The sequence below is a fragment of the Triturus cristatus genome, chromosome 7 (genome assembly GCF_964204655.1).
Source record: "Triturus cristatus chromosome 7, aTriCri1.1, whole genome shotgun sequence".
In the NCBI taxonomy this organism is placed as follows: Eukaryota; Metazoa; Chordata; class Amphibia; order Caudata; family Salamandridae; genus Triturus; species Triturus cristatus.
In genome coordinates, this window is record NC_140590.1 from 1046663136 (window position 1) to 1046675848 (window position 12713).

Genomic DNA, 12713 nt, shown 5'->3' on the forward strand with positions numbered 1-12713 from the left:
GATCAAGGAAACAGTGGGACAAAATACAAAAGGTGCTGGATAAAATTAAAGCGGACATAGGAAGCAGGTTGGGTGAGAACGAGAAATAGGGCAATATACAAAAAGATCAAACCTGAAAATATGGCCGGCGACAGAGGGTTGCAACAAGTGATGTGTACAGTAAGCTAGAGGCAGGAGGAGCAAAGTATCTAGTTCAAGGCATTGTTCATTAGTAGAGCTTTAACTTCCCTTTTGAAGGCAAGTGTAGAGGGAATCAGTCTTGCTCCCACTGGAAGGGAGTTCCAGATTCTCGGGGCGACGCCAGAGAATGAGCGCTTGTAGGTTTTAAGCTTATTAAATTTCTTTGGCTTGAGTAGCAGTGTGCGGGTGGTTCTTGTGGACCTGGTGCCCCCGGATAGTTCCAGCTGGTCAGGTAGAGTGGGGTGTTGAAGTGTAGTGCTCAATGGGTCATGCAAGCGATCTTTAGTTGGATCCTTGCCTCAAAGGGAAGCCAATTGAGCGAGTTCAAGTCCGCCGATATGTGTTTGGTCTTCTTAGAACCCGTGATGAGTCTACTAGCAGCATTTAGAGATGCTCTGATGGGGGCTAAGCTGAGTTTCGGCAGTCCACATAGAGTAGCACTGCCGTATTCTAGTCTAGAGATGACAAGTGCTTGCACCGCCGATTTAAAGTCGTCTTGGGGAAGGTAGGGTTTGAGTTTTCTAAGGATGCAAAGTTGGAAGTTCGCTCCTTTGGCGATTATCTGATGTGGTCTTGCATGTTTAGGTTCTGGTCTAGCATATATCCCAATGATTTAGTGGAGTCAATGATGTGGGGTGTGCAGTTGAGGGCGGTGAGGTTACAGAGATATTTCACAACACTGGTGGATTTACTAGCGGGTGCAATAAGGAGGAATTCGGTCTTGAAGGCGTTTAATTTGAGATGGTTGGAGGTTAGCCAGTTTAGGGTTTTGAGAAGGGTTCCGTTGAGAGATTTGATGTCATCGGGGGAGGATTTTTTTATGTAGAGTTGGGTGTCGTCCGCATACATGTGATATTGGATGTTGGAGGCTTTCAGGATTACAGTCAATGGTTCAAGGAAGAGGTTAAAGAGTGTGGGGGAGAGTGAGGATCCTTGGGGGACACTGAGTGTGCAGTGACTAGGGTTGGATAGAGACTGGTTGGATTTGACTCTCTGAGTTCGGTTGTTGAGGAAATAGGAAAACCATTTAAGGACCGTGCCCGAGAGCCCCATCCTGCATTCCAAGAGGTAGAGTAGATTGACAGTGTCGAATGCAGATGCGAGATCGAGCTGAATTAAAAGGCAAGCTTCATTTTGCTCAAGTAAAGTGAGGGTGTCGTCCACTATGCGAGTGATGGCCATTTCAGTGCTGTGGCCAGTGGGGAAGCCCAATTGGAAAAGGTCAAGAAGCTGGAATTGCTCAATATGTTTGCGTAGTTGTTCATGAACACATTTCTCCAGCAGTTTAGCCAGGGTGGGTATGTTTGTGATTGGCCGGAAGTCGTTGAGGTCAACGGGGTCAGCCGAGGATTTTTGACAATGGGGAGCACTAGGCCAGCCTTCAGGCAGTGCGGGATCTCACTTTGAAGAAGTGAGGCGTTGATGATCTTGGACCAGAGGGGTGTTAGTGATCCTATCATATCTTTAACGAAGTTGGGGGGGGAGGGGGTCATTGATGTGATTTGAGGGTCAAGAGAATATTGAGGATGGTAATGTAATTGAGAGAAGTGAATCGACTCCATGAAGCATTGTTTTTGAGGGAGAGACAATGAGGCGAGGACTAGGGTGTGGAGACAGAGGAGTCAAGAGAGGGCGAAAGATTGAGTGCGGCAGACCTAAGATCTGCTTCGATTTTGTTCATCTTATCAAGGAAGAATTCAGCAACCACGTCACAGTGTGGTTGCGGGCGAGAGAGGAGCTGAGTTTGGGTAGGGGTGTTGTTGGATTGAGATTTAATCAGCTCAAAAAGATGTTTCGGGTGAGTTTTAGCTTTGTCCAGTTGGTATTTGAAGAAGTTGGCTTTCACTGATCTAATGAGTTTGTTATATCTACTTCTTTTGAATCTTGGTGCTTTTCGAAGATCCGAGGAGGAAGTGGATCTCCAGTTGTGTTCCACTAGTTTTAGGCTGTGTCTGTCCGCATTTACTCTGTCATTGAACCAGGGTTGGGAGTCTTTTTTGGGAATTCTTTTTAGCTGAAAGGGGGCTGTGGCATTCAAGGCAGAAAGCATGTCGTTATTATAGTGATCAGTGAGATCGTGAACGTCGTACATGTTTGCAGGCAGTGAAAGGGAAGAATTGCAGCGCTTTATGAGCTCATTAACTTTGCGTCTACAATTTTGCTATGGACATTGCCAGCCAGAAATGGCCTCAATTTTAGACAAATTCTTATCCTGGTCACATCATTGGCTGCCTGTCAGACTTAAACAATGAGGCAGCTGTGCTGTTAGCACCAGCACCTTAAATTGTATGTGTTATAACACTGTGTAAGCACTTAATAAATCACTCCCAGCTGACAATAGGGACTCAATTAAAACACATTCATCTATGAAGTATCCAATGCTGGAGAACATACACAAACACAAACCAGTCCAAGATTCAGTGCCTCTGACTCTGAGACGCTAGATCATAAAGCAGTTCACCACTGTCCAGATTACATTCCAGCTTATAGAAAGTTCAGACAATGTGGTCTGCTACAGAATTCCTTTTCCTAGCTTGGCTGAAGCAGCGCATGTTCTCACAACAGTAGAAGACGAGAGCATATGCATGCTTACCATCATAATCTCGGCATCTTTGCTTTGGGAGCAGAGGGTTTCTGCTAAATGAATTCCCAGCACCATGGTTGTTGTAGTAATTAGACCAGCTCTCCTTTGTGTTCTCAGAGTGATGAGCTGGTGCAACCACTGTGACTGCACTTGGGATTGCTTGCCCGCTAGATGAATACTGATCAGAAGGCTTGCTAGATGGCATGGAAACTGGATTATAGGTACTCTCCAACTCATTCCTTTCGGACTCAAACTTAGTTCTCTCACGGTGTTCTAGAAATGGGAACAAATGAAATTGGTTAATATAAATGGCAGCGTATTGCTCAAGTCTAACCAGTGCATGCAGTAAATCATAGAAAAAGGAATCAAAACTTGACATTAGAATGTTGTGTCATAAGACCTCTATATAATAATGGTACACATAATAGACAGAAAATACAACTATGGAAATTAAGTAGTTACAGTTCAAAAAGTGAGCTTTTACTACCACACCACCAACAATTAATGGGGTAAAATATTCAATATCAACAACGGGATTTCCTATAAAAAAATAAATACATCTGCATAATCTCTACACTCACATATCATGCAAAGTGTGGCACCACTGCTACATATATTAGAACAGCTGCAGCTCCATTCAACATGCTCAAGTAAATGCCGACGGCAAACACTGCAATACACTTGTGAATACACCAGTTTTCTTCTGGCTGTGGTCCCTCGACTATGCTACTCCACGGACTGGCATCAGAATGCCTTAATGAAGCCTGTGTTGGTCTCCAAGCACATTTGAAATATTTTCGTTAGACCAAGTAAACAAACTATATATGTGGTGCCTATGAACCATAGCATCCTAATCGACAATGCAAAATCTCAGTAATTTAGCTCAATTCTTTTCACTTAGCTAAGAGAAAAAAAGACTGCTGGATAGTGATATACAATAAGATAGGACAAAAGCGGCGCAAGTTTTCAAAATCAATAATAAAAACAGCAGCAAAGAAAATGTCAATATCATTTTATTTTCTTTCATTCAAAGTGATAGAAGACAACTTTGTTTTTCGATTTTTGTTGAGAAACTCTAAAATATTACTACCCATCAAACCAGACCTACTGTTACTCATGTATTGATAGTATATATATTTTTTTTATTTGATTGATTTTCGGTAATTACGCAAGAGCTAGAGTTTTTTACGGCACAATTTACAAGCATTGGCAAAGCAAATAGCTCTCACCTATGCAAGAGCTACTGGCTTTATCGGTATGTTTTAGCCACGTTGTACACCAGTGTGGCTGTGTTCAGCATGGCTAAAAGTTACGGGGGTAAAGGAGCGTAGTGTTATGGAGTGACAAAGAGAGTCTTGGAGTGCCAGAAATGAGTGGTATGGAGTAGAGTTTAGTGAAGTGGAGTGTCATGGAGTGCTGTTTAGTGTTGTGGAGTGTCGTGGAGGGAGTATAATGTCAGAGTGAAAGGGTGTGGCGGTGACACGTAGTGTTGTGGAGTGGTGTAAAGTGGAGTCGATGTTCAGACTGGAGTAGTGTAGGAGAATGGAAGGGCATGTTGTGGAGAGGAGTGGAGCAGACTGGAGAAGTGTATCGTAGAATTGAGTGGAATGAATTAGCATTTAGTGGCATAGAGAGAGTTTCATAGAGCGTTGTAGAGTGGAGTAGTGTCGTACAGTGATATAGAGTGTTGTGGCACAAAGTAGAGTTTAATATAGTAGAGCGCCACAGAGTGTAGTGGCAAAGAGTCGAGCAGAGTGGTCCATAGTGAAGTGGCATAACGAACAGTGATGAGGAGTAGATTGGCGTACAGGTCAGTGGCGTACAGTGCATTAGTGTTGATCAAAGTGGTAAAGACTGCACTGACGCAGAGGACTGCGGTGGCGTAGAGTTCAATGGACCAGAGTGCAGGGGCACCGAGTAGTGTGGCATGCAGTGGCGTAGCATCAAGTGGCATAGAGTATTGCAGAGTATAGTGGAGTAGTTGGGGTAGAATGCATCAGTTTTGAGTAAAGTTGTGTAGAGTGGGGGGTAGAGTGGCGGGGGGCGTAGAGTGGCTTAGAGTGCAGTGGCACTGAGTGCACTGGCAGAGCAAAGTGTTTCAGAGTGTAGTGGTGCAGGTTATAGTGCAGGGGCATAGAGCAGTAGCGTAGATTGCAGTGTTGCTGAGTAGAGTGGCGTAGAGCGAAGTCGTGCAGAGCAGAGTGGACTGGAGTGGCGTAGAGTGCAGTGGCTAAAAGTGCAGTGGTGCATATTAGAGTGAAGTAGAGTGCACTGGCATAGCGCAAAGTGGTGAAGAGAGCAGTGTCAGAGTGCAGTGGTGCACAGAAGATTAAGAGTGGTGTAGAGTGGATTGGCATACAGTGTAGTGACGTAGAGTGCAGTAGAGTGGCGTGGAGTAGACTGGTACAGAGTAATGTACTGTAATGGTAGATATATATTGCTTACTACTCCAGACCAGGTATTGAAGCCGTTTGACAAGTAGCATGCTATTCCGGAACACAAAATGGATTAGTGGTTGGTTAGTATAGGGAAATACAAGTTGTTAAGTCGAGCACTGGACATGCAAGTCTGTTAGTTGGATTTAATAGGGTAGAGAAGGGAAGAGTCTAGAAAGTGTTATTGGTGAGAACAGTGTTAAGAGGAGGTTTGGGATGGGTAATAGAAGGGATAGGGAGGGAGGAGTCTAGAAAGAGTTACTGGGAGATAATAGTTAGGCCTGGGTGGTAAATTCCGTTCCGCTTACGGAATTTGGGTAATTTCGCGTTCCGCGGAGAACGCAGAATTGCCCAAAATCCTGCGTTCTGCGGCTTCGTGGAATTTTTTGCTTGTTCGCGTTCTCAAAATGCGTGTTCGTGAGATATTTCCCTCCCGAGCACGCAAACAGCGTTCGCGAACAGGAAAAAAGCATCATGAACAAGCAATTCTGCGTGTTCGCGGAATTTCTGCGTGCTCGCGGAGATTTTTTACCTTTACGCAGAGCTTTGCATAGCGCAACTATGCAAATTCCGCCCACCCCTAGTACAATGACATTTGGGATGAGTCAGAGTGGAGGAAAAGGATATATTGAGAGAGGTATAGGATGAAAGAGTAGTGCACTAGAGAGAGTTGAAGGGTTTTTCTTTTTACAGTACGAGTAATGTACTAAACATATAGATATACAACTACATTGAAAAGTATAAATGTATATGGTAAATAATAAAGAGATATAAAGTTGTATTATATAAAGCACCATATGTGCATTTATGGATACATCGGTACAAACTAAGACTTTCAAGTGTTGCTATATATAAAGCTATTTTTGGTGCATTTGTATGAATAATTTTTTGGGGGAAAATTTTATTTTATATTGTTCCCAATATGTCAATATTAAAGCACTTCTAGATACACTTTTTTCATGAGGATATTTACACAATGTGATGGATAAAATAAAACCGAGACTGATAAGCATCCAATCAAATAACATACGTAAACTATGCAGTGACGTGTATACACATGTTAAGCAAAAATGAGATATATATATATACACACACACACACACACACACACACACACACACACACACACACACACACACACACACACACACATATATATATACACACACACATACACACACTCTAACCATAAATAATACACACATTTGTTAAGCAGAGCTGTAGGTAGTAGGTTCTTTTTAGCAGGATTACCCACACTTGTTGCATGGTGTCAGGGTGTTTTTTACCTTGTCTGCTGGGATCCAGCGAATCAGGCCCCCGGCAACTGTACTTTCTCCCCTAAATTGACATGGTAAGTACTTTGGTACCTCCACAATTGGCTACTGGTGTACCCTTGTAAGTCTAACTAATTGTCCAAAGCCACAAATCCAAATGCTACAAACATGCAAAAAAAGTCCTCATAAAGAGGACGGAGTCCCATCACCCACCGAAGTGGCATGCTTCATCATCTGGGGCCTCCTTTTAACCACAATCTGGTGTTGTTAAAGAGCTACAACTCCAAGGTGGCTAAAGAAGGAGGAGCTCACGGATGTTTTCTGGGTCTTAATCACCTAGTGAGGCCTTATGCAACAGAGACTAAAGCTACTCTGGGTGTGGTGAGATAACGTGAAGCGTGCAGTGTGTGTTCTAAATCAGTTAAAATTGACTATCTAATAAGAAATATGTTTATTGAGTATCATTAGATGTCAAAGAATAAAAAGGAGTGGTCAACATGTTTCAGCCAAGAATGATCAAAAACTGGTGATCATGGCTTTCATCAGGACCAAATGCTACTACTGCAACATTACCCAATAACAGGTGAAAACAAAATTTTTGCGCAGGTACTTCATAAAGAACCCCTGCAGCCCCACTTACCATCTATTGAGTGGTTTTATCTGCCGGAGGTATCATCTAGATCCTATTCAGGTGCATTTTGTTTTCACCTGTTATTGGTTAATGTTGCAGTAGTAGCATTTGGTCCTGATGAAAGCCATGATCACCAGTGTTTGATCATTCATGGCTGAAACATGTTGACCACTCCTTTTTATTCTTTGACATCTAATGATACTCAATAAACATATTTCTTATTAGATAGTCAATTTTAACTGATTTAGCACACACACTGCACGCTTCACGTTATCTCACCACACCCAGAGTAGCTTTAGTCTCTGTTGCATAAGGCCTCACTAGGTGATTAAGACCCAGAAAACATCCGTGAGCTCCTCCTTCTTTAGCCACCTTGGAGTTGTAGCTCTTTAACCACACCAGGTTGTGGTTAAAAGGAGGCCCCAGATGATGAAGCATGCCACTTTGGTGGGTGATGGGACTCCGTCCTCTTTATGAGGACTTTTTTTGCATGTTTGTAGCATTTGGATTTGTGGCTTTGGACAATTAGTTAGACCTTCGTAGACCCACGGATTTGTTGTTGTTTGCAGACTTAGATATGAGGGGATTTTGCCCGTGCTGGTCTTTAAATTATCCCTTTGACCCCCGTTGTTTATCGGTAATATTGTACCCTTGTAAGTCCCTAGTAAATGGTAGTAAGGTACCCAGGGCACAGGTACACTTAGGGGTCTCGCTTGGGCTGCAGCATGTATTCAGTCACCCATGGGAGTCAAGTTAATCTCTGACTACAGGCCTGCCGTTGCCCTCTCGGGGGTTTTCTCTTGCTTCAGTGGGCTCCCCTGCTTGCTCAGGGCCAACTCTGGCTCTCCATTTGGTTGAGTCCCTTGGACCTTGCTGGTCCCACCATTTGCTCCTTTTCGTCTTCCGCACCAATTGCAGCTACCAAGGACTGTTAGTGCTCCCACCAGACACCGACCACCAAGACTCCGACATCCGACTAGGGACAGCTTGTGCACGGCTCCTGGTCTTCCTCAGTGTCGCCAGGTCCTCACAGCTGCAGCGACAAGGTCACCGTCGACACTTGGGAACCTTTTGACATCGGCGGGCATTGTTCTTCCATGCCTCCTGGTCACCTTCGAGTGGCATAGACCCTGTCCCTTCTGCCTGCAGGTTCTTCACTTACAGATTCCACCCTTCGATTCCACTGGACTCCTTCAACATCTTCTCCAGAAGCACCTTCTTCAAAGTCTTCCATTGTTGTCTACAGCAGGTTCTCAGCTTCCCTGGTACAGGTAAGCTGGTTCCTGGGGCATCCTGGGTAGGGTGGCTCCCCGATCTTCGATCTTCCTATGGGTTTCTTCGAGGTCCTTCGGGAAGGGTAGTTCTAGAAAACTGCAACTGCGAATTCTCAATTGAATTCCATTAGGCACGCAGATTTGTTTCCACTCTGCACACAGCCTCCGTGGGGTTCCTGGGTACTTACCTTGGGTGGGTCCTGGTGTACCCGGCTCCTCTGGTTCTTCTTGTCCATGTCCCGTTCTTCTTTGCAGCTCGCATTCCACTTTCTTAATACATGGTTGGGTCTACCCCTGGAGACCAGTGTATATTTGTGCTACTTACCTCATTCTTACAAAGTATTCTTGTGTATTGTGTTGATATCTCCGGATAGGAGAAATACCAATGTGTTAGTGATAGTGTGTGTAATAAATAAGATCTATTTTTCTTTATAAACACTGTGTGGTTTCTTTTCATCTAACCTACACTACTGATTAAAGTTGGTAAAACGGATTTACACTCCTGAAGGCTGATCTCCACAGCTACCACTTTGAGAGCTGTCAAAGGTTATCAAAGTCCACTAAAATCACCATAAGGCTTGTCTGGATTAGTGCAAGGTGAAATCACTTAAATGTGTGCACCATATACTAAGCCAGCTTCCTACAAGAGCTATAAGAATATCTATACATTTTTAAACTATAATTAGCATGTATATTTGTACAAAGAAATGGACATATCAAGATACATGCATATAATCAAATTATAAATGGTGTATGCTGCACATGAGTGTGAGAATTGTGGTTATGTAGAAAAGAGCCAACTATTGAGCAGTCTTCTGAAGACAAGATAGTGATATGTGGATCTTATATTTGAGGGTAATTAATTCCATAGGTTGGCTGCTTGAACCGTCAGGTAGTCACATTAGGCCCAGGCAGAAACACCACCATTTTACGTGTTCACATTTAAAGTTGACATATTTACTTGAACGTTGACATTTGACACATATTTGCTTGCATGCTTGTATGGATAATGTTTCACAAAATAACTTTGCTTACATTTACACATCTTCGCAGGCATATCATCAAAGCCTTGAACATTCTGTACGAAAGCTAGAGTTCACTGTGCAAAATGATGTTTATTACTGTTCGCTTGGCAACAGCTTCATCAGGATAGAATCAATAATGACAGCCTGACTGGGACATCGGCATGGCAACATGGGTGGAGTTTATTATATAAAGAACATCGCTTTTTTGTCTAGTTAGAGGAGCATTTCGCTAACACTGTCAAGGTCACTTCATGCTGGATTTCCAGACAAGCTGAATCCTGTTTACCTCCTGAGAAGGATGGTGTCCAGCTCTACACCAAGACAGGTTCCAAGACGAAACATGCCCACTGAGGGATTAGATCACCGTACAGGGATTCTGACAGATTCACCCACCCTAGGCACACTAGGATAGGGAGAGCTAGGTAGAAGCACAAATAGAATTGCACTTATATGAAAGGATATATTCTATGTAACAGCAGGATTGGTGGAACTGTTCATTTTCTTTACCATTCTCATGATGCTTCGTTTCCTTCTACTGATTATTACAGCGCACGTACTTTACACAAGAATCATACTGCTTCAATAAATATTTAAACGCCAATTTGAGTATTTCGTGTGCTTTTCTTTGGGCATCCATGAGTTTGGCACAAGAGATCTAGATTGGTTTCCAGATTTTCCTTAGAGAGTCAGAGTTGTCATGGTCTGAGGTTGCACATGCCACCTGTTACCTTGCTAGGTACGTTAGGGGTAGAGATAGTATACTGTGAGTTAGCCAGGACTAAGGTCAAAATATCCTGATGGTGTGCATTGAATCAGTCTTGCACAGTCTTGACATTTTTGTTGTGCAACAAACGCACACTTTTACTGAGAAGGTATGAACCATACGACAAGGCACTACCAAAGTTCAAACTTGGGTACTTATTTAATGGGTCTCCCGAGTACTTTTTCTTATGTGTGCCCAAAGTCCCCGACTCACCTACTAACCGGAGAGGTCGGTGGTGTTGGGGAATAATCATCCTCAGCTAAGTAGATAACCCTTATTTTCTGGCTGCAGCTTGTTCAAGCTTGAACTTTTAAAAAGATCACACCAAGATATTCCAGATATTCAAATGGATAATGCAGCATCAGTACCATACCTGTAAACTGCAAACATGTACACAGATGCTGCAACAACATGGGCTCTCCCTTACGGGGGGGGGGGGGGGGGGGGGAGGGGAGGTTAGCTTCAGGGCAGAGGCTCACAAAGCATACAGGACAGAGGTATTCTATTCATGGGTCAAAATCCCAGCAGTAAATGCACAATCAAGACATTTTCACTGTTACACTGTAGCTATAGGTCCAAACAAGTACACAGCTTATGCAGTACTAAAAATACGTTTAACATTTCAAGAACATCAAAACTGGCTTAAAGGTGCCCTACCACATATAAGAAACAACTTTAGACTACGTCCCCTCAGTAATTTATTTGAGATTCATAAAGCGCAGCAATTACCCCGAGGCATCAAGGCACTAGAGACCGGCCATCCAAAAACAGGAAGGAAAGGAAAAAGAAACTACAGATAGATGCTAGACCGAGAAGGGAGCAACATGGCCAGTCCTAGCTGGTTAAACACCACATCCTGATATAGCAAATCTTATTGCACCAGAGCTACGTACACTGTACACAAGTCTGGTCAGAATATAGATGTTTGACACAATACGTAATGCGAAGAATGGCCATGCTCAAACTGCACAACTACAACTGGCTACGCCAAGAATTGGTCCAGTGACCTAAATTGCAATAATGATTCCCATCAGAAGAGAAGAGATTCCTTTCTGGATTGCTCAAAAACAACAAGCTTGAAGCAGTGTTTCCCCGTACGGGACTCCAAGAAAAACACAGAATTCTCACAGTATGCCTGCCGGTGGGGATGGCTCCCCCAGTGTAAGACTGTGCCACTTAGGGCACAGTCTTTGCTACAGTATATACCAGAATACACAGTGCACCCTCATCTGCTTTGCCTGACATGTTAAACCAATCAAGAATGATTAAGGGGCGCCCCAGCCCTGGACTTTGGGATGAAACTGATGGGAAATTTTGCAGCAGTGTCCCTAATCAGGTTAAGTAATTTAAAAGGGGAGGCAGACAGCGGTTTATACAGGTTGCTCCGCAAAATCAGGAGTGCGAACTACCAAAAAGTATTGAAGAAACCTATGCATCAATAGGTAAATATAATTTGGGAGCCAGACCAAATAAACCACAAATCAAGGGTAATTATGGAAAGGATAACTCTAAGCAGGCGTCCAAGACTTCAAACAAGCATTGGCATAGCCAATAGGTCTCGCCTTTGGGACTTTATGAGTGTTTAGTTATCCAGCACAATATCCTTGGTGCAACAACATCAAGTGTTGCATGGCTAAACACTTATAAGGTCCAAAAGGCGAGACCTATTGGTTATGCCAATGCTTGTTATTTTTTACATTAAGCCATGCTGCACAGCAGCTAATCTTCTTTGCAGCATTAAAAAAACAAAAAAAAAAGTCAATTGAATTCACATAGGGAAAACTATTGCTTTACCAATGCTTGTTTATTAACTGGCTAAGGTGGTAAGGCAAGCCACCGCCTCATGACCTTGTCCACTTTCCTTTGCTGATGACGGGTTCTATTACTCCAAAACAGGGACTAAGGCTGCAAGAGCAAACGCATCTTTCTTCTAGGTCTACTTCTATTGAGATTTCCAGCTTGCGTTAACCTGTATACACAGTTGCCATTTTGGGATGGTATAGGATTTGCAGAAAATTCCTGGATGACGAGTGAAAGTTACGAGCTGACCCCAGGCTGTATGCAAGTGAGAAAGCATATGTAAACCATGTGCAGCATGGGGTCGGAGCTTAACGCAATTGAATGCTGCTGATGTCCTAGGAAGTGGCAGCAAATTATTTGAAAGGGGCTGCAGCCTGACGAGCAGTACCATGATACTCCATGCCACGGTTTTCTACTGTATCATCCAATACTCATCGCATGCTTGGAGCAAACCACCCCCAGCATATTAATCATGTTTACCACTTAATTTGTAGAAGGTAAAATGAATAGATCATATGCCGGTTGCTGTTTGCGTGTTTAAAACGATAACGTGCAAAGTGTTGTACAGAAGGACTTGACCAGTGAAAACAGCAGAAAGAGTGTAAAGATTATGGCGAGCGAGCGAGAGAGCGAGAGCGAGAGCGAGAGCGAGAGAGAGAGGCAAGCCTGGGAGTGGTGCGCGCGCAGTCTGCTCTTTTTGGAAGCACATACTCGTGCTTGTGGCACGCCCATGCCCGCTCCCGCAAG

At 43.5% G+C, this 12713-nt stretch overlaps 1 protein-coding gene across 4 annotated transcripts in view; it reads right to left on the reverse strand.

Annotated features, from left to right (window-relative positions):
• The window catches only part of RBM27 (RNA binding motif protein 27), a 691940-nt gene that overhangs the window by 470409 nt on the left and 208818 nt on the right, over positions 1-12713 (reverse strand). For all 4 annotated transcript variants that reach the window (XM_085618112.1, XM_085618111.1, XM_085618110.1 and 1 more), the window contains one exon: positions 2774-3037. In XM_085618112.1, coding sequence (XP_085474238.1) covers positions 2774-3037 — 264 coding nt within the window. The remainder of the gene's footprint in view (positions 1-2773; positions 3038-12713) is intronic.